A 25634-nucleotide genomic window follows, 5' to 3' on the forward strand; every position below is an offset into this window, starting at 1 on the left:
CTGAGCAGCTTTTTGATATGGAAATGGCCGAGGTTACAATTCGGCTCATTCTCAAGGCTTTGTCTAACTGGCACTCGATAAGCCTTTTGAGAGCAAAAGAGTGAAAGGGACAGAAAATTGGGGCTAAAACAAGTGTGTGTGTGTGTGTGTGTGTGTGTGTGTGTGTGTGTGTGTGTGTGTGTGTGCGCACGCGCGCATAAAACAGAGAGAGAGAGAGAGAGAGAATAAAAGAGAGACCTCGTTTGCCAAGGCTGTTGTGTCTCCAATGTGGTGGTGGAGCCACTGCAATGCACCAAAACTAAGGGGAGAGAGGGTGTATGAGTGAGGGGGTGGGTTGAGAGAGAAAAAGAAAGACTGATGGAGAGGAGAGGAAAGAGAGGGAGCGAAAACTCTTGAAAAGGGGAAAAGGCAAGCGCAATATGATACGCCATCAACAGACATGAATCATAGTGAGGTGCAGGGAGACAGAGGAGGAGAAGAGGGGGGCATGATAATTAAAAAAAAAAAACAGTCTGCCATCAATCTAGGTTGAGCCGACGCAGTTCACACGCCACAACAGACAGGTGAGAAGGGAAGCCTAAAACTCCATCTTTCGTCTCATTTCCCTGCTTCAGCGAGCGTCACGCGCCTCCGTATGCTTTTCTGAGCACGCGCAGGCAGATGCAGGACCTATCACGCTCCCCGCAGGCCATTAGCAGAGCAAACCAACCTAACATGTACACACACACACACGCACACGCACACACACACACACACACACACACACACACACACACACAGCATCCTTCAGTGTGCCAGACAGGCAATGCAGCCCTAAAATGCAGGGAGGAGGATGGGGGGGAGGGGGGGGGGGGGGGGGGGGGGGGGGGGGGGGGCGCTCTGCGTATGAAAACACCTCCTGCCTAAAAATCCCAGACAGTGTGACGACGAGCTGGAAACCAGGATGGCAGGAAGCAACTGGTGGAGCCTGTAAAAGCTGACTATGAAATCATAATTTACGGTATTGTTTGGGAGGCTGGAGACAGTCCACTGTCACTGACAGGGCTTTTTTTCAGTACGTGTCCACATGTCCAATCCCTGGGATGAGGAAATGTCTAAGAGTAAATAGATATGAGGACATATTAGGCGCCTACAGGAACCTGTAATCCATTTATCATTACATACATTGTTCATATGTTGGCGTTTTAGTGCCTTTTTCTATGATTTGATTCAAGTTCCTGCATTTGACAGCATCGTTATTATCAGCCGTTCTGACAAAGTTGCTGTGTCTGGTTATTTAAAGCAACACTTAAAGTCATCTATTTCTTACTTTTTTAAAACAGACTGAACCGACATTGAAACAAAGCATGTTTTTTAAAAGAAAAAAATTCAAATGCTCTGTCCATGTCAGTTGACATTACCATTACCACATTAAAAAAAACTGCAGTACAATGAGAATACTGACTTGAAGAAAGAAAAGAAAGTGTTTTATATCTTTCCAAAAGGAAAATGGAAGCAAGGTGTCACAGACAACATGACAATGTTTTAAGTCCTCTGTATCTCTCTTGAAGACAGCTAAAAATAAAGTTTTGAGACGCACACACACACGCGGTTGATTCACAAACAGCAAACGTCTGATTCCAAACCTTCCTTGTCTTCACGAGCAAAAACACTTTTGATTAAAAAAGTGAAAAAGAAAACACACACTTGTCTGCACTTCTCTTGCGTTGGGAGCGTTTTAGGCTTTAACATGGATCTGATGCAGCACCAGGTTGTATAATCGTATACAACCTGGTGCATCCAGGAAAGAAGCTCTTTCAATCCTATGTCCTTATGTACTAGTCACTTCAACTTTTACTGTTCAGGAGACTTACACACCCCACCCCCTGTCCTCCATGCTAATGGTAGCAGAGAGCATGCTCTTCCGGCTGAAGTGCAACAACATGACAGGACCTTTTGGACTGCAAAGAGAAATGCCTCAGCTCCAGTGAGCAGCACACATGGGGCCAGGCCTCATCCTTCTTCCACCTGCCTGCTGCAGCAGCTCAGCCAGCCCCAAACCTAAACATGGAACAGCAGCATTCCTCAGGGAACGGGACAGCCTGGTACGGTTCCTGAATACCAGCCCAGCCCCTTGGGGATTCATGACCTGTATCTTTGGTCCAGTGATTTTTGCTTCCATCGCCTCCAACTGCACTTTAAATCTAAATTAGACCAAAATAACAGGAAACACACACACAAATCTGTGGCCGGTGGGTTTTCATGGCAGTGATTTATTCTGGCGACCTATGTCTGCTAAATTACCATGGTGACCTACTACAACGGCAGCATTGCCTCTGTCATAGCTGCGCTCTACGTCCTCAAATTGTAGCTGATACAAAGATGATGTTCGCTGGAAAATACAACAACTTTTGCCAATATCATTGAATTCTGAGTTTTGGACGCCGTTAGCGAAAGAGATGTCAGATTGGACTAATAAATGCAAATTCACCGCAGCAGCATAACGATGGTGACACATGCCAAAAAAAAAATTTTTTATGCGGTGCACAGACCAGTCACTCAGAGGCAAAGAAGAGGGAAGAAAGAGTGACACTCTCTGACTGACGATGCCTGCGCAGGAATCTTTTTCATTCAAAGGGTCTGCAGGAATATTGTGCATTGACTGATCCTAAAAACAGAACAATATGAAGTGTGACATTTTCTCAAGATGAGATATTTAATGTCTGACGCTAGCTCAGCCCACAAAAAAACTGAGCTGGAATCATTGACATGCTCTAAAACTGCACAAATGCCTTTTAAGGTTAAAAAGATGGGTTAAAAAAACACACAAAAGAGATGCTGTGTGTCAAGGTTAAAGATCAGTCTTGGGGGTACGCAAGGAGTCTGATTGTGTGCCCGTGATGGATGTGTCATCACCCGAGTCATCTTGTTGAGGAGAAGGGCTCTACCTCTCGATGCGGATGTTTCCCCTCCTCCTTTCTCTACCGCATTCATCCCATGTTAGTGTCACAGAGGTCTGCCCTGCAGCCCGGCTGCATGTGAGGAGGATTTTGTCGCTTTCTATCAAGTGGTCTCTCGACCCTCCCACCCCCCATTTGGAGAGACGATTACATAACAGCACGAGGATTTCTGGGCTAGGGGAGCTTTACTTCCCCCCATCCTCATGTTGCTCCCTTCTCTCTCTCTCTCTTTTATCCATTCCCCCAGACACACATTTTCTCCTCACTAGACACATGCTAGAAGCACACCTTTGGTCTGGAACACACAAATCCAGGCACGCACACACTACACAGGCTGTTATTTAAATCGGTGTGTTCTTGAACCCACTCTTGTCTCAGGATTTTTCCCCATCAGGATTCTGGCTGAAGTGAATACGCTCAGATACTGCTACATTAGAGCAGAACAGGCCTGTTGCCTCTCCAGAAAAATGCACTTTTCCAGTCCAATTTAGGTGATGGTGGCCTTCTGATTCAATGTTTTTACACGCTATGTGTAAAAGATGAATTTTAAAACTGAGAGCGTGAAGGTGTTGCTTTTATTCTACTTGTCATGTCACGTCGGCAAACTGGTCTTGTGCTTCTCTTCTGTGAAAACAATTAGTTGGCTGCCCCCTGCTGTTTACTTAGTGTCATTACGCCCAATCGCATCTTAGATCCCCACTGTTGACACTTTCATTGATTAAAAAATACTATCAGCTAAAAAATCTTTAACTTTAACAAACTTTTATTTAAAATTCTTCTACCTGATCAAAACTACAATTAGTCTGCAGATGAATACCTTTATGATTTTGAATTTGGCTCATTTTCTTAAAGATTTGTCTGCTGCATTCCTTCAGAAAGCAGAACCAAATCCTTTCTTGAGGGTCATTTCATAGACTGGAGTTAAGCTCAGTTGTTGCTTTGAGCGGCCCTCTCCGTGGCTGGGGTCTTTCTCTACCTTTTCTTCACATTCCTTTATTCTAAACAGCTTTATTCAGAACAGCCGATGCAGCCCAACAACGAAACACGCACAAGCCAACATGCGGTCTCACACTGTGTAAATCCTCCAATATGCTCTTCTTCCAGACGTTAACAGACCAAAAATGAGCGCCACGGCTGATTACCGCCGGAGTTTAACAGCCCAGCCCAGCTTTCTAATGTGTTTGGAATGAAGAAAACAATTGCAAAGGTAAAGTGGTTTTCATGTGTCATTTAAAACCCATTAAAGGCTCTGCACCTGCAAATCTTGATTGATCACCCATGTTGCTGTTGTTTTAAGTATTTTCCCAGCCTATAATTATGTCAACAGTTTCACTTTTGGCATTGGAGTTATGCTTTTTCATCTGTACAATCACAACAGGGTACAGACCACATAACATTACACATCATAGAAAATGGTTTTGTAATAGGCACAGGCACTCGAAAATTTAACCTGTGCCAAATGAACCAAGAGACACTTCCTAAACTTCAAGGCTGTCCTGCCGCCAACAGTACATGACAGCGCATTTTTTTCTATTTATGACAAAAAAGGAGTGGGACGATGCAGCGCTTTGTAACAGTGGAGATAAAATAGTCCACAAAAATCCTAATCAGGGCTCAGCACTCTTCCAAAGACTGCCTGAAACCACTTTCATCCTGCCATTAAAGTCACCCACAATAGGCCTTTGTGACACAATATCTGGACTCGCCATCAGGAAGCGTCTCCATATCAAAGAGTATTTACACTATGCGGCATTCGTTTACTTCACAGGCAGAGATGCCTGAACACAAACAAGCGCCTGATCCCGATAGCAGACAGGAAATGATCGCAGCAGCAAAACTGCTTCAGGCTGTTACAGGATAATCATCTGTGCCTGCTACAGTAATACTACTACTGTGAATACTACAGAGACTAGTACTACATCCAGTTACTCCTCCTTTTAGTAGCACTTTATTTTACTCTTACTTTTATTGCGACTTTTATGACCACAACGATTCCTCATCTACCACTTACAAATGCTACAAGTCCAACTTATACTACTGTTACTTCTACTACTACTTCAACTAGTGCCACTCATTACTCCTACAATTCTTCCTCCGACAAAAAATATCCTCCTGCTACTATTACTAGTCCTATTACTCTATTACTTCTACTTCTATGAGCAAAACTCCCATTACTCCGCATAGCTCTTAATCTTAGGACATACTACAATTCATCATTTTCTATTGCTACTACTTCTACAACTACTAGTCCTCATAGCAGTCTTTCCACTAGTATTACTACCCCTTCTACCTCTCCTTCATTAACTAGAATTTATACTACTTCTTAAGATTGTACAGTTACAACTTTATTATACTATACTATACTATACAATACTATACTATACTATACTATACTATACTATCAATGCATCATTGCTGCTAATACAACACCTGCCACTTCACCTCCTTTTACCAGTATTACAATTCCAACAGCTAAAACTCTTTTAAAATCAAGAGTATAATAGTATGGTATAACCCATATTTCACTATTTTTACTCCTATTACTATTACAATTCTTACTTTTGCAATACTAGTCATAGTACTCCTTACTATTAAAACTCCTATTAATTCTCATGCCTATTAGTCAAATCTACTGTATATATGTACACACCACACTACAGTTCATCCTCTTCTTTTGCTTCTACTTGAACAACTACTATTCCTCATACTAGTCTTCCAATATCATCCCTCCTCCTGTATCTACAATTCTCGTCCAGACCATAAAATCGTTTTACTCCTACTAATACTATACTATACTATCACTTCTACTACTAAGGGTAGTAATAATAATGATGATCACCTGCTCATAGTTTTCATTACATCAATGGCCAAAGTCAACATTTTACCATTGGAAAACAGGAGAAAACATACTACAGAATATTGCCAACTTTATCCTTTCATAAAACAGAGATTTGGGCAAAGTCGAAGAGAAGAAACTCCCTACGGAGCCACAGCTACTTTTTTAAAAAGAGGCTCAAAATTGGGAGACTGCAGATTCCTGTAATACTTCATGTGACAGACGCTCCCAAGAGTTTTGAGACAATTGTTTCCCAAGAGTAGTAATATCTAAGAGGAGATGCCGAAGCGTTTTGAGTTTGCATTTTTCAGATGGATGTTGCTTCTCTAAGAAAATGGCGAGACAATGCCATGCTCATGGGCTGCTGCCCTGGATCAGGCCAGACGTGCATGACCCCCAATTCACTCAAGGCTTTCTGACAAAGACTTAGGGTTTATAACAGGATGAGAAAAATGCAGCTCAGCCTGAGCCCGTTTCTGTGACTGAGACTAACCGATCGTTGCAGCGGCTCTGTGAGCTCCAGGGGAAAAAGGCCACTTGGCAGCCAGACGGCAGCCAGTCATCACCCACATCTCCCCCAGGGTCAAAAAACAGAAACCAGAGCAATTTTAATAATTCCCCTTTGACTTGGACTCTAGACCAGGACATGTGCAGTCCAAGAGGGGGAAATTCTTCAAATAGCTATAGTCAACCATATTAAATAAGAACAAAAGAGGCTCTCATCCCATTCTTAATTAACTGCATTAAGATAACAGATACCAAAAAACAATAAACCCTAACATTTATTTAAAAAAATTAAAAATTGACAAAGTATATACAGAATACCAGAGAGGGGTTCAAATTGTAGCTGTATTTCAGTGACAGTAAACTGAATTTTACTACTAATCCTTCAAAAATTTACATAAAATGTCAAAATTAATATTTTACTTACCATCATCCAAAGACTGTAACAATGTTTGTTGGTGTTCTTGAATGCAATCTATCAAAATTTATAATAGTTAACCCAGAAAACATTTGGTGTGGTAGAGGACCGAGTGATGTCTAACAATTTATTTTGTTCCATCGCAGCGGCAGGCAGAAAAACACACAAAAAACACCCCACATATATACAGTATATATGTCCATATGACACCACATAGACAAGGGTTTGATTTCATAACAGCACCTGCCTTCTTTATCTGAAGTGTGTGTACAATTCGGAGGAAACTCTGGTGGAAAATGTACTGTGTCACCATGGCAACCAGTCAAGTGGATGCGGAGACAGACGTCTACACAAGGCTGCGGCTCAGTCTAGGCGTTAAAAAACGCGAAGGAAGGTCCTTCGACAAAATAGTCCCCATCTTGAGGGAAACCCAAGGAGATGGGAAGATTTGTTCCTACTGATGCTGAGATGTCATGACGATTCCTCTGCTGAGGAAATAATGGCGGCGACGCTCAATCAGCTTTGCTGATTCAATAGTGGGAACCTGTCAACACTGACTGTGCAGGTTTAATATATTGTGCCTCGTGTTGGACACAGCTTATTACAAATTAACTGAGAATCGAACTGAGAGCTTAGCTCGCTAATTGCTTTAGCCCTTAAATAGTGAAATAGGAATCTAGGGAGCTATAGAATGTCCTTTAATACAGAGGCTACTATGAGTTACACACTTGAAAGATACTGATTCATTTAATGGATAAATCTTTATTTGCACCTAGCTGGCCCCGAATTACTGCATTTCCTCTAATGCTAATCACTAATAACACTAAAGGCTTTCATTGCATTGAATTCCTTCAGTACTGCTTGTTGCTGCTGCACTCAGTTCAGGCATCTGGATTATTTCATTCATTCATTTGGTGACAGGACTGATCCAGAATGTTGTAGGGTCACAGCAGACAGGGCTGAGGTAGGTTTACCCCAACAGAGGACACTTTTTATTGCATATCAATAATTTAAATATTACTGGGGAGCAGCTCCAACTGGGGGCTACAGATGCCCTTCAGAGTGTGCATGACTTACCCTCCCAGTAGAAGATGAAATCAACCCTGTAGAAAATGCAACAGGATTTATTTGGCTGAAATTTGACGCGAGCATAAATGCAACTTCGATGATGGATGACCACTGCACCTGCAGCAGTGACGCAGAGATATGTGTGGGGTGCTTTTTTTGTTTGTTTTTGCTTTTAAAAACAAATCTGCGGTACGTCAGTCCAGATGCAAAATGAATACATTAAAGATTCAAGTCACATCTGTCCACAGACGAGGCCATGTCAAACAAGTCAGGCATCCTCACATGCTAGTCCTGGTAGCTCACAGCTAACAGACGGAGCGATGCCGGCATGTGTCTCTCTGCCTACCTTTCAGCACCACCACCACCTCTTCCTCCTCGGCACCGCCGGTCACCTCCTCCTCCTCCTCTGCGGCGCTGCGTGTCGGAGGATCGTCTCCCTCGAACAGCTGGTTCACCTCCCCCTGCATCTCTGACGGGTTGCGCTCGCCGTCGCTCTTGGAGACGGTGAACCTCTGGCTCATGGTGGTCGCCGTCAGAGCCGCTCTCTCTTCAGACGTTGTGAGAGAGACAAGAAAACGGGAAAATAAAATAAAAAAAAAATAAAAAAAACTTTCTCTCAGCCTGAGTTATTGGTCTGGGGGTTGAGTTTCGCTGTCCGGACCGAACCGCTGCCTTTTTTCTTTTGTCGGGAAATTAGATGTGTAATAGCGACTGGACCGTCACATCAACCGGTGTCTGCTCGCCGCCTGCAGCTCGTCTGGGTCCTAGAGCCGATATATAGTAGACCAATCAAATAAAAAATGTACACCGATATTTGGGCAGAACTTCATCTTAAAATCTGCGCTTGTTTAATGCACAACATGGGTCAAGAGTGACGCGACTGAGTTTTTATTTGCTTTATCTTTGCAATTAATTAATTTTATTACTCAGCATTCCTGGTATTCCTCAATTAACTTGTTTTTGATCATAATTCATCCTTCTTGCATATTTTTCTTTTTTACATTTTGATTAAAAACACTTTTTATATCACTACCCCTCCAATGCCCAACATGGATCTAAAATGACCCGTATCCATGTCCCATGTTATTTCATGTATGGCTGAGTATTTCTATGCTGAATGTTTATAATCTGTGTATTTAATCATTTATTAATCCAACTATTTAGTAAATTTTAATTGTTTTATTCAGCACATATCATCATATTAAGTGTTCTGCCCTTCCTTTATGAATAAGCATAGCTTTTGTCAGTCTTCATGACGTTTTCACACAGTAAATATAACTGATAAGGTTTAAGTTACCTTGAGAAAAAGTACATTACTTGTCAGAGAGGAAAATATATTCAATACACTACTATTAGCTTTATTGTGTTCTAGCATATTATATTGTAGCTAGCAATCTATCTTAGCTACGACACCAAAATAAAGCTAAACTAGTGCGACAGTTGACAGATCCTGTCACTAGAAATGCCTCAAGATCATAATAAACCCTTGCTGCCCCACTATCAGGCTTGTCTCTGTATACTGATGGTAATATGTTGTGCATTTGCTTTTCTATATTCAGATCATGGCTGTTCATAGATTCACTGCTGAAATGGTTGTGGGGATGCTGCAGAAGGGACTAGATCAGGAAGATGAGGATGGAATTGGTCCTGATTCTGAGTCTGAAATCTCAGATGATGATTATGACCCAGCCTAAGTGCCTCAGGGTCAAGCTGGAGTTATGGGTGTGTCTCTCCTGAATGAAGAAGACTCTTCTGATGACAAAGGGGGCTCATCTGATGAGTCTTCTGAAGAGGAAATTCAGACCCAGTCAAATAGATTTAGTAAAAAAAGGGTCTTACTGTAATGACAATCCCCCCACTCACAGCAGAATAAGAAGCCATAACATTCTGAGGAGCTGCCCAGGACCTACACCTGGATAAATTCATCAGTGACAACATCATTGAGGAAGTTCTAAGCTGCACCAATTGAGAGGGACACAGAGCAACCACAACAAAAGGGAACAAGTGGAAAAGCATTGACAAGGACAAGAACATTCTACAGAATGTTCATGTTTACGGATGACAAATAAATACATTTCAAATATAAAATGTATGATTATTTGGCCCAAAGCATTGCGAAAGTGATTATTTGAAGCAAATTATTGTTATAGTTTGAAGTAATTTAATTCAAAATCACACTTGGATAGATGGGTCATTTTTGACCCATGTGGTGTAGTAATCCAAAATCTATTTTTATTCCTAAAATAATAAACAGACAATGGAAGCATTGACCTTGTACTAATCAAAAACAAGATATTAAAATTATAATTGGGACATTTAATAAAAAAATGAATTGATTTTAAAAAATACAGCAAAGAAAGTCACCCAGCCTAAAAACACATAGAAAATGAATGCGGGTCATTTTTGACCCATGTTGTGCATCAAAGTTAAGTCCCGTTTAATGAGAATATATTGAGCTTAAAAATTCCTAACTTCCTGTACTTCATGACGTCTGTCTGAAAACCTCCACAATGACAGCAGAGCAGATTAGAATACACCATTCTCCCCTTCTTTATGAGATTTCTCCTGGTTTTATGGCTCATGGATAATGATCATGGCATCGATGATAACTCTAAATAACAGTGATTAAGTGCGTGGCATGCATGCTAAACATGTACAGTGTAGAAGGCCCACGCTTGCATCCAGAAGGTGATCTGTGTTGTAACAGTCTTGGTTGTGTGGAGGTCGAAGAAAGATCCAAAACAATCACACTCGCAATTGCACTGGGGTCTTCTTAAGTCCCGTTTAATGAGAATAAACCAAACACGAAATAGGGAACACGATCCCTCATTCAGAAAGAAGCACACAACACGAAATCTGTCACCAATTAACTCGAATAAAAAGGGGAAAAAACGTAATGGACATTTCCATATCTCTGTTTCAGGACATCAGCACCGCTCAAAAAAAACAAAAAAAAAACAACTAGTGGGAGCGCGCAACTCGTTGCCAAGTCATTATGTCAGACTTTGACTTTCTGGGGTCCTGATGTTCTGTAAGAACGGCTCCATTATAATGCAGAGGAATCTCCCAAAAATATATTCCTTGCGTTGATGTGATATTTTATGCTGTAAGTGATTAATTATAACGTTAAACGTTATGGTGTCCTCTGGGGATATAAGGTAGCGTGCGATGACGTCACGAATCATCAATGGACAGAAGATGAGGCAAGGATCAAAGACAAAAGGACAACCCAAAGATTAAACAAAAAAATTAATCTACTTCATTTATCTCAAGCATTTCGCTTAAACAAGACATACAAAACTGTGTGTGAGAGAGTGTTGCTACTTTTGGCTACAACAGTAAGAATTTAACTCAGTAATAAACCAAAATGTGGCAACAGAAGAGAAACGTCAGAAAGGTAAGATGATCCTGTTGATTTTCTAAAGTGATATGAGATAAATTCTGTTTTTGCTTCCTCATAGTGGTTTATTTATTTATTTTAAATTAAATTTATTTGGGAACTGAACATTTGGAGAGGAGTCTTGGTTTGGGTTGCTTTAATATTTTATTCTTTATTTGGAAATGTTTTTCTAAAGTGCATTTACAAAAATAGGAATATTAACTGATGCATTCTTTTATGTTTATTCCTATTTTTTCTTGTTTATTCAGACTGTTAATACAGAGACAGAGTTGATGGGGAGACCGAGAGAGCATCCCAGAGACTTTGAGAGTCCAGAAAATGGCCTGGTCCTTAAAGAGAGGGCGTACTGGAAGAAACAACTCCATGAGCTGCAACAGAAATGTGACAAGCTGGGAAGACAAGTGTTCTATGCTGAACAGCACAACAGAGACTTAAACGACAAACTCCAGCAGGTCAAAGAGCTGAACAAGAAAAAGGATGAAGAGATAGCGTCTCAACAACAGCAACTGGATTTGAGAAAAGGCTTCAACCAGACAGGTGGAATCCAGGACGAACTGAATGGGGTTGATGAACAGCCCAATAAAGTCCACATCAGCCTTCAGACAGGTGAAATCCAGGACGAACTGAATGGGGTTGATCAACAGCCCAAGAAAGTCGACATCGGCCTTCAGACTCTTGAAATCCAGGATGAACTGAATGGGGTTGATGAACAGCCCAAGAAAGTCGACATTGGCCTTCAGACTCTTGAAATCAAGGATGAACTGAATGGGGTTGATCAACAGCCCAAGAAAGTCGACATCGGCCTTCAGACTGTTGAAATCCAGGACGAACTGAATGGGGTTGATGAACAGCCAATGAAAGTCGACATCGGCCTTCAGATCAACATTCCTCTGAATGACATTAATGACTCCCAAGAGCTGCAAAACTCTGAAGGGAGCCTTGAAGAGGAGGTGGGACAACCCAGAGAGATCCTGCTAGAAAGAGAGGAGCAGTTCAGGGAAAAGAGCTTGAGGAGTGAAGCTCATGTGGACACCTTGGCCTTGCTGACCCAGACTGAGGCTGCTCTGAGAGAGAGTGAGGAAAAGAGCTCCAGGCTGGAGAAAACGCTCCAGGTAATAGTGGCTGAACAGGGCGAGAAACAACTCTCCAGAAAAGAAGAGAGTGTCAGCACGGAGCCCTGTGGACCAGATAACACGGCCATAAACCAGCTGTACGACCTCTGTGACCACTGGGAGAACATTATAAACCAGATGATCGAAACAGAGAAAAAAAAACAGGAGGAAAAAAAGGAGGGGACCAGACTGCAGCAGGAGATTCAACATCTCCATGTGGAGAAGGTCCAGCTTCAGGTCAGTTCCCTCAAATCGACTTATAGTGATGAAGATGTTTTTTAAAATATGAGCTGTTTGAGGTGAAATCTAAAATATTTGTTTAATCTTCTGTTCACAAAGCAGAAAAAGAAGAAAAGCAAATTCTGGAGCTGGATACCAAAGTGTTTATCAAGCTAAGGGTCTCCTGGTCCCCCCCCCCCCACCATCACGCTGTCCCATTCTTTGACCCAGATGACAACAGAAACTGGGATGGAAAGTGAACATAGTGTTTCCTCAGATGCAGAAAAAACGAGTTTCTGAACTAAATTTATAGCTTCTTTTTTAATATCTATTTTTTCCCCATTATTGGCTTTTATTTGTGCTTTGTTCCTTAATGTGTGTCAACCTTTTGCCATTGCAATGATCATTTGTAAATAAAATATTTAAAAATTATTATAATGAGATCAGTTCTTGATTGATAAAATGATCAATGATGATCATCTGAACTTCATTTGAACCTCCCTTAATTCCTGAAACACCAAGGAAACCTCATCTCACCGATGCTGCTGACAGCCTCCTCTGAAGTCCTCTTTCAGTGTTGCTCCCTCACGTGGTGAAATATGCACATTGCCTGGACCATTTTGCCCTCTAGGTGGCAGACTCACCACAGGACCCGACACTGTTCATCTGAGACTCGATTACTGGTCCCTCAAGCAGGATTTTGGGGACAACTTCCAATATATTGAGCTTAAAAATTCCTAACTTCCTGTACTTCATGACGTCTGTCTGAAAACCTCCACAATGACAGCAGAGCAGATTAGAATACACCATTCTCCCCTTCTTTATGAGATTTCTCCTGGTTTTATGGCTCATGGATAATGATCATGGCATCGATGATAACTCTAAATAACAGTGATTAAGTGCGTGGCATGCATGCTAAACATGTACAGTGTAGAAGGCCCACGCTTGCATCCAGAAGGTGATCTGTGTTGTAACAGTCTTGGTTGTGTGGAGGTCGAAGAAAGATCCAAAACAATCACACTCGCAATTGCACTGGGGTCTTCTTAAGTCCCGTTTAATGAGAATAAACCAAACACGAAATAGGGAACACGATCCCTCATTCACAAAGAAGCACACAACACGAAATCTGTCACCAATTAACTCGAATAAAAAGGGGAAAAAACGTAATGGACATTTCCATATCTCTGTTTCAGGACATCAGCACCGCTCAAAAAAAAAAAAAAAGAAAAACAACTAGTGGGAGCGCGCAACTCGTTGCCAAGTCATTTTGTCAGACTTTGACTTTCTGGGGTCCTGATGTTCTGTAAGAACGGCTCCATTATAATGCAGAGGAATCTCCCAAAAATATATTCCTTGCGTTGATGTGATATTTTATGCTGTAAGTGATTAATTATAACGTTAAACGTTATGGTGTCCTCTGGGGATATAAGGTAGCGTGCGATGACGTCACGAACCATCAATGGACAGAAGATGAGGCAAGGATCAAAGACAAAAGGACAACCCAAAGATTAAACAAAAAAATTAATCTACTTCATTTATCTCAAGCATTTCGCTTAAACAAGACATACAAAACTGTGTGTGAGAGAGTGTTGCTACTTTTGGCTACAACAGTAAGAATTTAACTCAGTAATAAACCAAAATGTGGCAACAGAAGAGAAACGTCAGAAAGGTAAGATGATCCTGTTGATTTTCTAAAGTGATATGAGATAAATTCTGTTTTTGCTTCCTCATAGTGGTTTATTTATTTATTTTAAATTAAATTTATTTGGGAACTGAACATTTGGAGAGGAGTCTTGGTTTGGGTTGCTTTAATATTTTATTCTTTATTTGGAAATGTTTTTCTAAAGTGCATTTACAAAAATAGGAATATTAACTGATGCATTCTTTTATGTTTATTCCTATTTTTTCTTGTTTATTCAGACTGTTAATACAGAGACAGAGTTGATGGGGAGACCGAGAGAGCATCCCAGAGACTTTAAGAGTCCAGAAAATGGCCTGGTCCTTAAAGAGAGGGCGTACTGGAAGAAACAACTCCATGAGCTGCAACAGAAATGTGACAAGCTGGGAAGACAAGTGTTCTATGCTGAACAGCACAACAGAGACTTAAACGACAAACTCCAGCAGGTCAAAGAGCTGAACAAGAAAAAGGATGAAGAGATAGCGTCTCTACAACAGCAACTGGATTTGAGAAAAGGCTTCAACCAGACAGGTGGAATCCAGGATGAACTGAATGGGGTTGATCAACAGCCAACGAAAGTTGACATCGGCCTTCAGACTCTTGAAATCCAGGACGAACTGAATGGGGTTGATGAACAGCCCAAGAAAGTCGACATCGGCCTTCAGATCAACATTCCTCTGAATGACATGAATGACTCCCAAGAGCTGCAAAACTCTGAAGGGAGCCTTGAAGAGGAGGTGGGACAACCCAGAGAGGTCCTGCCAGAAAGAGAGGAGCAGTTCAGGGAAACGAGCTTGAGGAGTGAAGCTCATGTGGACACCTTGGCCTTGCTGACCCAGACTGAGGCTGCTCTGAGAGAGAGTGAGGAAAAGAGCTCCAGGCTGGAGAAAGCGCTCCAGGTAATAGTGGCTGAACAGGGCGAGAAACAACTCTCCAGAAAAGAAGAGTGTCAGCACGGAGCCCTGTGGACCAGATAACACGGCCATAAACCAGCTGTACGAACTCGGTGACCACTGGGAGAACATTATAAACCAGATGATCGAAACAGAGAAAAAGGTACATGAGGAAAAAAAGGAGGAGACCAGACTGCAGCAGGAGATTCAACATCTCCATGTGGAGATGGTCCAGCTTCAGGTCAGTTCCCTCAAATCTACTTAAAGTGATCAAGATGTTTTTTAAAATATGAGCTGTTTGAGGTGAAATCTAAAATATTTGTTTGCTCTTCTCATCACAAAGCAGAAAAAGAAGAAAAGCAAATTCTGGAGCTGGATACCAAAGTGTTTATCAAGCTAAGGGTCTCCTGGTCCCCCCCCCCCCCCCCCCCCCACCATCACGCTGTCCCATTCTTTGACCCAGATGACAACAGAAACTGGGATGGAAAGTGAACATAGTGTTTCCTCAGATGCAGAAAAAACGAGTTTCTGAACTAAATTTATAGCTTCTTTTTTAATATCTATTTTTTCCCCATTATTGGCTTTTATTTGTGCTTTGTTCCTTAATTAGTCAACCCTGTTTTTATGCATAGTTTAGCAACAACGCTTTTTAAAATTAATTATTTTTATTCAAAATTGTTTTATTTGGATTAAAAGGTGCAGCGCATTGTTTGGCAGTGGTTTTGAGTTCATTCAAAACAAAATGCACAAATAACGTCGTCATTATGCTAACAGATGAATGCATTCTTTTAAATAAATAAAATTGGAAACACCTTTAATGACACTTTAGACTCCATTTCTGGTGGTCGACTCCAGATAAAAGAGGGATCTGTGAAGTAATCTAGATGACCCTATCATCCACCGGATCTGAGATGTTTGTGGATGATTCTCTCCGAGGCCTTCAGAGGAGAATTGAGGCTCAGTTCGTGGGGGTGGGGTGGGGAGTCGGTCTCTCCCATCAACAAGGTAGTTTTCTATGTCAACTGGACTCCCCTAAATTAAATATTTCTCTTTTCAATACTCTTTCACAACTCAGTGGGCCCACACTCACACATACAAACAGCCGGCAAAAGCGAAATAACCCCACTGAAGGCATGATACTGTGATGTTTGAGTGTGAGGAATTCCACAGTATTACTCCAAATGATTCATGGAATTGTATAAGGAAAAGTTTAGCTTGAGTGTAGTTCAACTACAAAGAGAGAGACAGCTTACCAGTCTAGGTCTCTGAAACGTCTGGCGTCAGACAGACGATGGAGATGATGATGAATCACACACACACACACACACACACACACACACACACACACACACACACACACACACACACACACACACACTGGCAGGGGCAGACTGGGGCAAGAAAGTGGCCTGGACTGGTCCACTCAGAGTCTGGGGCAACAGATGCAATTCAATTCAATTCAATTGAAAATGCTTTATTTATCCCCAAGGAAAACAATAAAGTTGGCAAACAGATAAATAGCAAGTGACCCCCTCCAACCCACCTATCCTAAAAAAAGAAACATTTGGTTGAAGTTTTGAGAAAAGCCACGAGAAAAAGGTGATAAAATGCGACATTACAATAAACAAAATACATATGGAAAATTTTAGTTTAACTGACCACACACAGTGGTCTCTAAAGCAGGTTTGGTAAAAGTTAGCAAAAGGCTGTGACGGTCTTTTCTGAATTCTTTAAAAAGATAAAGACTTGATGCATCCAAAGCATTCCAAGTATTCTGCAATGAGAACATGTTAAAATGTTTACAGCAACAGCACATGATTATGTCACCATTAAGTTGATTTTATGTAGGATGGATGTGAGTGAAAATACTGTATTATTCCATAGCAGCTGAAGTCCTGCTTAAAATGATGCAGCAGCAGAAAAGATGTTTGACAACTTGTGACAGATCTGCCTGGAAGGTGATGGATGCCTATTCTTCTGCCAAACAACCCTCAAGGACTCATAATCTCTGCTAACACTTTCAGTTTTTTAGCAATGTGATGAACAAAATACATACAATAATTTTAATCACACCCATCAACTCATAAATATATGAAACCCTGCAGAATGAATGCAGGTTCACACTCAGCACTCCAAATTTTGGAGGGAAAAAGACAGACTGGTTTGGAAATAATACTTAAAATATTGGAAATCTGTAGTCGAAGACATTTGATCTGATTTATTACTTGTGCTGAGGTTAGTTGCCCCACATTGAAATTGTTCCAGGTTTCAGTTCCTGCTCAGACCTGTTTAAGTTCTCATATCTGCTTGTCTCTGTGGACTGTCCAACAGCCAAGAACATCCACACGATCCAGTTTTGTGATGATGGAATTACATGGGACCTATAACTCCATCATGTTTCTAGGTATGTATGCGCAATGAAAAATCAGTCAGTCAATAAATCAATCTTTATTTATATAGCATCTGTTACAATCAAAATTGCATCTAGGCGCTTTATGCGTAAGTTCTTCTGCTGTTGGTGTCAGCAGTTTAAAAGTTCCAGTTTGCTTGTTTGATTGTCTGGCCTTGGAACTAAAGAGTTCCATTTGTGGGTGTTTCACAAGAACAAGTTTATCAGGTCTTCAGGTAGAACGCAACCATCAATTAAAGCAAGGTCTTGCTACAGAAGCAGCACATTCCTGTATAAGGCTTTGCCACTCAGAAGATACAAGTGCAGGGAATTTCCTTTTTGACTGTTACTGGTTCATCTTCAGGTAAAAGAGGCACAAAGGTAGGTCAAGGCATTTGTTAACAGATATCACTTGTGCCGTGATTAGCAGTTACCTCATAGCAGGAACGTTTCTGGTAAAACACATTAACCAGTTTGAAACCAGAAAAGAAGAAAGACTCAAACTTCTCTGATTCTTTTGGAGATTTTCTCATAACTACAGATATGTTGAGATAATTCTATTTTTCTCCCTTAGTTCTGTTATGCAGCTGGTGATCCGAAAGATGAGGAGGCAGGGTTTGGGTAGTGCGTTTGCAATTTTGAACGTGGAGCATGCAGAAGAGATGCCGCTCCTCCTCCACTTCATAGCATCCACCACCATGTAAACCATAAGCTGGACACATGGCAAATGCCTGTCTTGTTCAGGTTTTAAATGCCACATGTGCTGTTTACTAAATATTTATCAGCACACTGATGTGTACACAGATTGCAGCGATCAGAACCAAAAAAAAAGTCACGTGGGAAAACCTCAGTAACTGTACTCTTTAAAGAGCTGTTGGGCCGTCGGAAATCCTATTTTCTTAGAAAATTACATTGGGTCAGCTCCTTAAATGTTTGCCTTCTTCCTTGTTGTTGCTGTTTTCTTTGATATTTTGACAATACTGCCTAAACCTAAATTATAAGGCACTGCAGACACGAATTGAGACCCCAAATGCAGACACACACAATAGGGTGAGGTGGAAATCAAGTTTACTGAGGTCCAAGTTCAGAACAGAGCCAAAGGGTGCATATGAAAGCCAAACACAGTCAAACTGGAGCAGGGTGGGTGGCACGAGCAGGCATCCAAGAGGTGATCTGCAGGAAAGACAAATGATAGGAAATAGGTTCGAGGAAACAAACATGCAAACAGAGTTATAAGAGCCAGGCTGTACCACGAGGGGTTAACAACAAATTGACAATGAGTGGAGTTGATCAGGCTTTTAAGGAGAACCGCAGGTGTGGATAATGACTCAGATGTGCCTTGCTCGCCCAAAGGGGAAGAGTCAGGAAACCGCTCCACCCAGCCTGAAAACAGACAAGAAGGGGAGGGGGAGAGGGAAAACATTCGGGACTCCTAACATAAACTGTCACACAACGATTCTTCGGCCATTGAAAGACATTACGTCACCGAGGGGTCCTACCATTGAGGTGCATTCATAACCCCATTATTTAATAAGAACCCCCGGAGTGGAAACATGCCTAAACTTACTGTAAAAATGGTGTGAGAAAAGTAGAGTTGTGTTTGAGATGGGTCTTTAGGAGATGACACAACAGCTCTGTAGAGAGCTATTTCTAAGAATGCATGTGGAGGACCAGTATGTCCCTAAAATGACAGGTTGAGGCAGTTGGTCAGAAAGTTCTACATATGATGGAGTCAAGCCCGATTTTAATATTTTGTTAACTAAACTGTGTTGGATAGTGGTTATAAGGGTGTTATTATGCTGAGCTCAGCATTTGGAAATAATTCTCTTGGTGGTTAATTGTCCACAAAAACACCAGTGAATCTGTTGATGCAGTAATAACAAAAGTTGGACAAAGATATTGTGTACTCCATTTTCATCACAGTGAGAGCAGTTTCCCCATCCAATGTCTGAGCAATCTAACCACTGAAACCAAAGAAGATGGACTCAATTACAGATTTGATGGATTTGTGGGAAATTAGTAGGCAGATGAGACAGAGAAGAAGGGGAAACAACATCTATTTAAACAACATCTATTTACATCTATCTATAAACAACATCAATACTCCTTCACTGACCTGGATCAATACTAATTTATTATTATATATAGCAAATGGAGTTTTTCACTATCCTCTCACAAGTCAAGCTGCTATCAGTTTGTGAGAAAAGACGTCTAAATGAACAATTATGTATTGGCTCAGAATCACTGATACCACCTTTAAATTCCACTTAGTTATGTGTTTCCTGTCTGTGCAGAGGAATAAATGAGCTGTTGATGCTTGTCTGAAGCGTTAGTTTGCTCTTCAAGTCTACACGTAGGAGGAGTAGCTCAGTCAAGGCCTTAAAGGCAAAAGGGAATGTGCCAGTGCACTTTTATTATTATGAACAGAGCCACTCCCAGAGCAAAGTAAGAGAGCAATAAACGGAGCTGTTTTCTTTATTTGCCATTTAATATTATACCTCCTGGAACTTTGCAAGGCTTCCCAACGGGACCTGTTTATGTGCATCATACTGAAAGTAAGTTAAACTTGATCAGCCTTTTTAAATGCATTTCATGTGATCAATTTATCTATTCTGAATTTCGTTGATTTCCTTCCTCATCTTCCTGAATGATCTCTACCTTATAATGTTTTTTCTGTAGAATCACTTTGGCAAAAACCTTCAGCTCCAACATTGAGGTTACATTTATTAACTGCTATTGGTTAAGAAAACCCCTGCAGCAATGAGTGAAAGTTCACACTGAGCACTAATTCAAAAAACAAAGAGGTTGAATTAAAATATTACTAAAAATGTAGAAAATCTCTCAGAAATATCCTTTTTGATTGTTGAATCATCTTCAGTTGAAGTTGTCATTTGATCAGATATAGTAGTTGTGTAGAGATTGAAATAGTTGCCTCTTAGTGAAATCATAGTTTAAATTCCTGTTCAGACCTGTGTATGAAAGTTGATGGAGTTTCTATAATATGCATGATAGAAACAGATCAATACCCAGAGACTAAACAGCATGGGCCACTGGAAATTTGATATTTTAATCAATGAAATTAACTTAATTTTCAACCGTCCTGAATGTAAAACACAGTGCTTTATTGTCCCCAAAAACTGATATCTAAATGTCTAAAAGACTAAATAATATGCAATAATAGTTTTGAGAGAATATTCTTTATATTTACAGTTGGTTTCCCCCCAGTTCATTATGCAGCTGGTGATCCGAAAGTATCGACCCTCAGACAGAGAGGTCGTGCACAACCTGTTCAGCACCGGCATCCTGGAGAACACTGGTAATTGTTTTCACAATGCCATGACCACTCCTCTGTATATTTTCATCACTGTGGCTCTGAGTGCTGCCGGCGTCCTCCTCGGCTCAGTGTTGGGGGCTCTGGTGTTACCGGGGATCTGGGTGGGTCTGATCTACTATTCTTGCCACCGGTTATACTCCAGCTTTGTCCTCGCCAAACTCCAGACAGACATGCAGGACATCACCAGGAGCTATCTGAGCAGACCAGATGACTGTTTCTGGGTGGCAGAAGCTCAGGTCGATGGGACGGCCCAGATCGTTGGAACGGTGGCTGTACTGGCCAATCAAAAGGAAGGAGTGAAGCAAGGGGAGCTAATGAGGTTGAGCATCTCACCTAAATCCAGACAGATGGGCCTGGGCTCCAGACTCACCCAAACTGTCATTGATTTCTGTAAAGAACGAGGATTCTCCGAGTTGGTGCTACAAACCAGTGCCAGTCGCACATCTGCTGTGAATCTGTACAAGAAACTGGGCTTTCAAGTCATCCTGTTTGAGTTTGAAACACATGCTCCATCTTGGATTATAAGGCTGGCCAATGACCTAGTTGTGACAATGAAAAAATGTCTGTAGTCCTGCAATAAACCTGTTCACATTTAAGTTTGCATTATTTACTGTTTTCTTGTTTGTAATGATTTGATAGACCATCACTTCCAAATCATGCATTACATGTAGTATGTAATGTTCCACACAATCTAATGCAGACACGTGGCATTTTTATTTTTAAAAAATCTTCTGTTTTTAAACATTTGAATTGAGCATGATTTCATGTAAGCAACCTCTTATCTACAGAAATGCATAAAATCAAATAGACTTACACCAATATGAATCGTATATCACTCTAATGTGATGAGTTGAGTCTTTATTCCCCAGTTCCCCCTAATATATGCAGCGCTATTGTCTTGGGTTAGTGCAGCTGCAGGCATGACAATGCCACATGTCAGGTCAACCATATGCGGTGGTCATGTGACCATGAATGAAAGAGTTTGAAGGCCACCAGGAAGTGCAGCAGGCATTACTCAACAGATCCGGGAGTCAAGCACGATGAACGAGCAGTAAGAAAACCAGACAACCAAAGGGCTTCATTGTTCCATGTTGATTTTTTTCTGTTATCACCCAGAAATCTGTTTTAAAATACATACCAGTCAGAAGTAGACAATAAGTGACCCAAAAACCAGGACTTCTTTTTTTTTTTTGGTATTATCATCTTAGCCAAAAAAAAGTAATAAAAATTAGTGAAGTGCCCTGTTTGGATTTGTAATGGTCCCTGCAGTAAATGTAAACACACAAATGGGACAAAATAAGCATAGCCAGAGTTGTCTTAGATTTCAACAGCGTAACCAATACAGAATAAATGTATATTGTCTTGCAATCAAATCCCTTCATGGATGAATCTCTGTAATTTTTATTTAATACAGTAAAATTATATGCAGAAAAGTCTGTTGTCTTGATGTTCTGAGTTGAACTACACAGCTGTCAAAATGAAAGCCTTTTCTTACGCCATCAGTCACAAGTGTTAGATTCTTAGCAAAGGCACATAATCCCTCTATAACACTCTGCAGCTTCTGCTCAGGTTACATAATACATGACATGAATTTATTCCATGTGATGCTGGACCCAAAATTTGCTGATGAACAAGATTGCCTGTTATTTAAGCGCCGTACTTTGACAGGGACACCACAAACAAGGCCACGAGCTATGGCTAGCATACATGTAATATACCATAATATACCATACTATATAATATTTGTTTTTCATTCCTTCCCAGCTTCAGTTCCGTCATGCAGCTGCTCATCCGCAAATATGAACCTTCAGACAAAGATGCAGCTTGCAGGCTGTTCAGAACTGGCATCCTGGAGCACATTCATCCTTGTTTTCACAATGCCATGACCACTCCTCTCTATATTTTCATCACCGTGGCTCTGAGTGCTGCCGGCATCCTCCTTGGCTCAGTGTTGGGGGCTCTGGTTTTGCCGGGGATCTGGGTGGGTCTGATCTACTATTCCTGCCACGGGTTATACTCCAGCTTTGTCCTCGCCAAACTCCAGACAGACATGAGGGACATCTCCAGGAGCTATCTGAGCAGACCAGGTGACTGTTTTTGGGTGGCAGAAGCTCAGATCGATGGGACGTCCCAGATCGTTGGAATAGTAGCTGTCGTGGCCAAACAAAGCGCATGAAAACAACAGGGGGAACTGTTCAGGATGATCATCTCACCACTGTGCAGGCGCATGGGTCTGGGTGCCAGACTGACCCAGACTGTGATTGATTTCTGCAAGGAGCACGGATTCTCTGAAGTGGTACTGGAAACCAGCACCACTCAGGCCGCTGCTGTGGCCCTGTACAAGAAACTGGGGTTTCACATTGTCCTCACACACACAGAAACCAAAGCTCCTTTCTGGATTGTAATGTTGGCCAAGGTCAGAATTCTCAAAATGAAAAAATACCTGTAGTTCAAACCTATTCTGATGAGCTTCTGTGCAGATTTTGTCATGCATCAAAGAGTAAGCAATGAAATGTAATGATGAACAGCCCAAGAAAGTCGACATCGGCCTTCAGACTCTTGAAATCCAGGACGAACTGAATTGGGTTGATGAGCAGCCCAAGAAAGTCGACATCGGCCTTCAGACTGTTGAAATCCAGGATGAACTGAATTGGGTTGATGAACAGCCAAAGAAAGTCGACATCGGCCTTCAGATCAACATTCCTCTGAATGACATGAATGACTCCCAAGAGCTGCAAAACTCTGAAGGGAGCCTTGAAGAGGAGGTGGGACAAGCCAGAGAGGTCCTGCCAGAAAGAGAGGAGCAGTTCAGGGAAAAGAGCTTGAGGAGTTAAGCTCATGTGGACACCTTGGCCTTGCTGACCCAGACTGAGGCTGCTCTGAGAGAGAGTGAGGAAAAGAGCTCCAGGCTGGAGAAAGAGCTCCAGGTAATAGTGGCTGAACAGGGCGAGAAACAACTCTCCAAAAAAGAAGAGAGTGTCAGCACGGAGCCCTGTGGACCAGATAACACGGCCATAAACCAGCTGTACAACCTCTGTGACCACTGGGAGAACATTATAAACTAGATGATCGAAATTGAGAAAAAAGTACAGGAGGAAAAAAAGGAGGAGATCAGACTGCAGCAGGAGATTCAACATCTCCATGTGGAGAAGGTCCAGCTTCAGGTCAGTTCCCTCAAATCTACTTAAAGTGATGAAGATGTTTTTTAAAATATCAGCTGTTTGAGGTGAAATCTAAAATATTTGTTTGCTCTTCTGTTCACAAAGCAGAAAAAGAAGAAAAGCAAATTCTGGAGCTGGATACCAAAGTGTTTATCAAGCTAAGGGTCTCCTGGTCCCCCCCCACCATCACGCTGTCCCATTCTTTGACCCAGATGACAACAGAAACTGGGAGGGAAAGTGAACACAGTGTTTCCTCAGATGCAGAAAAAACGAGTTTCTGAACTAAATTCATAGCTTCTTTTTTAATATCTATTTTCCCCCATTATTGGCTTTTATTTGTGCTTTGTTCCTTAATTAGTCAACCCTGTTTTTATGCACAGTTTAGCAACAACGCTTTTTAAAATTAATTATTAATGTCATTCAATTCAAAATTGTTTTATTTGGATTAAAAGGTGCAGCGCATTGTTTGGCAGTGGTTTTGAGTTCATTCAAAACAAAATGCACAAATAGTCGTCATTATGCTAACAGATGAATGCATTCTTTTAAATAAATAAAATTGGAAACACCTTTAATGACACTTTAGACTCCATTTCTGGTGGTCGACTCCAGATAAAAGAGGAATCTAGATGACCCTATCATCCACCGGATCTGAGATGTTTGTGGATGATTCTCTCCGAGGCCTTCAGAGGAGAATTGAGGCTCAGTTCGTGGGGGTGGGGTGGGGAGTCGGTCTCTCCCATCTCCAAGGTAGTTTTCTATGTCAACTGGACTCCCCTAAATTAAATATTTCTCTTTTCAATACTCTTTCACAACTCAGTGGGCCCACACTCACACATACAAACAGCTGCAAAAGCGAAATAACCCCACTGAAGGCATGATACTGTGATGTTTGAGTGTGAGGAATTCCACAGTATTACTCCAAGTGATACATGGAATTGTATAAGGAAAAGTTTAGCTTGAGTGTAGTTCAACTACAAAGAGAGAGACAGCTTACCAGTCTAGGTCTCTGAAACGTCTGGGGTCAGACAGACGATGGAGATGATGATGAATCACACACATACACACACACACACACACTGGCAGGGGCAGACTGGGGCAAGAAAGTGACCTTGACTGGTCCACTCAGGGTCTGGGGCAACAGATGCAATTCAATTCAATTCAATTGAAAATGCTTTATTCATCCCCAAGGAAAACAAAGTTGGCAAACAGGTAAATAGCAAGTGACCCCCTCCAACCCACCTATCCAAAAAAAGACATGTACAAATCTTAAATAATGAACCTAAAATGTGAAAAGAAAATATGCACTCCCTGTGAAGTGCGGGTGTTGGAACACATATGTTCACATATACTGTATGTGGGAGACAAAAATGCATGTGATCATGGTATATGTCTAATGTTAGTTAAAATAATTATTCTGCCATTAGTATACTAGTGACTAGCTATAGACTAGTGTGGTGTTGAGCATGACACACACACCAATGACTGTTTTATTTTATTATTGTTTTATTTAGTATGGTGACTTAGCCTGGCAGGAAATATGAGGAGAAACATTTGGTTGAAGTTTTGAGAAAAGCCACGAGAAAAAGGTGATAAAATGCGACATTACAATAAACTAAATACATATGGAAAATTCTGGTTTAACTGACCACACACAGTGGTCTCTAAAGCAGGTTTGGTAAAAGT

General features: G+C 41.3%; 2 protein-coding genes across 5 annotated transcripts in view; one reads left to right on the plus strand and one right to left on the minus strand.

Annotated features, from left to right (window-relative positions):
• The window catches only part of slc12a5a (solute carrier family 12 member 5a), a 105943-nt gene extending 97490 nt beyond the window's left edge, over positions 1–8453 (minus strand). The window contains exon 1 of one of the 2 annotated variants that reach the window (XM_029825949.1): positions 8112–8453. In XM_029825949.1, the coding sequence (XP_029681809.1) occupies positions 8112–8286 (175 nt within the window). In that variant the 5' untranslated portion in view covers positions 8287–8453. The remainder of the gene's footprint in view (positions 1–8111) is intronic. The other variant, XM_003973120.2, reaches the window with a different exon arrangement.
• Positions 8454–17710: 9257 nt separating this feature from the next.
• LOC101061992 (putative N-acetyltransferase 8B) lies at positions 17711–23954 on the plus strand. 3 transcript variants are annotated; one of them, XM_029827533.1, is made up of 4 exons: positions 17740–17837; positions 19973–20011; positions 20667–21841; positions 22555–23954. In XM_029827533.1, exons 2-3 carry the CDS (start codon positions 19994–19996, stop codon positions 21357–21359), a joined length of 711 nt encoding a protein of 236 aa, XP_029683393.1. In that variant the 5' UTR covers positions 17740–17837; positions 19973–19993; the 3' UTR covers positions 21360–21841; positions 22555–23954. The 3 variants fall into 3 exon arrangements, with proteins under 3 accessions (XP_029683396.1, XP_029683393.1, XP_029683395.1); XM_029827535.1 differs by having other exon boundaries at positions 20682–21841; XM_029827536.1 differs by lacking the exon at positions 19973–20011 and having other exon boundaries at positions 17711–17837.
• Positions 23955–25634: the final 1680 nt, after the last annotated feature.

The sequence above is a fragment of the Takifugu rubripes genome, chromosome 19, assembly GCF_901000725.2.
Source record: "Takifugu rubripes chromosome 19, fTakRub1.2, whole genome shotgun sequence".
Lineage (NCBI taxonomy): Eukaryota > Metazoa > Chordata > Actinopteri > Tetraodontiformes > Tetraodontidae > Takifugu > Takifugu rubripes.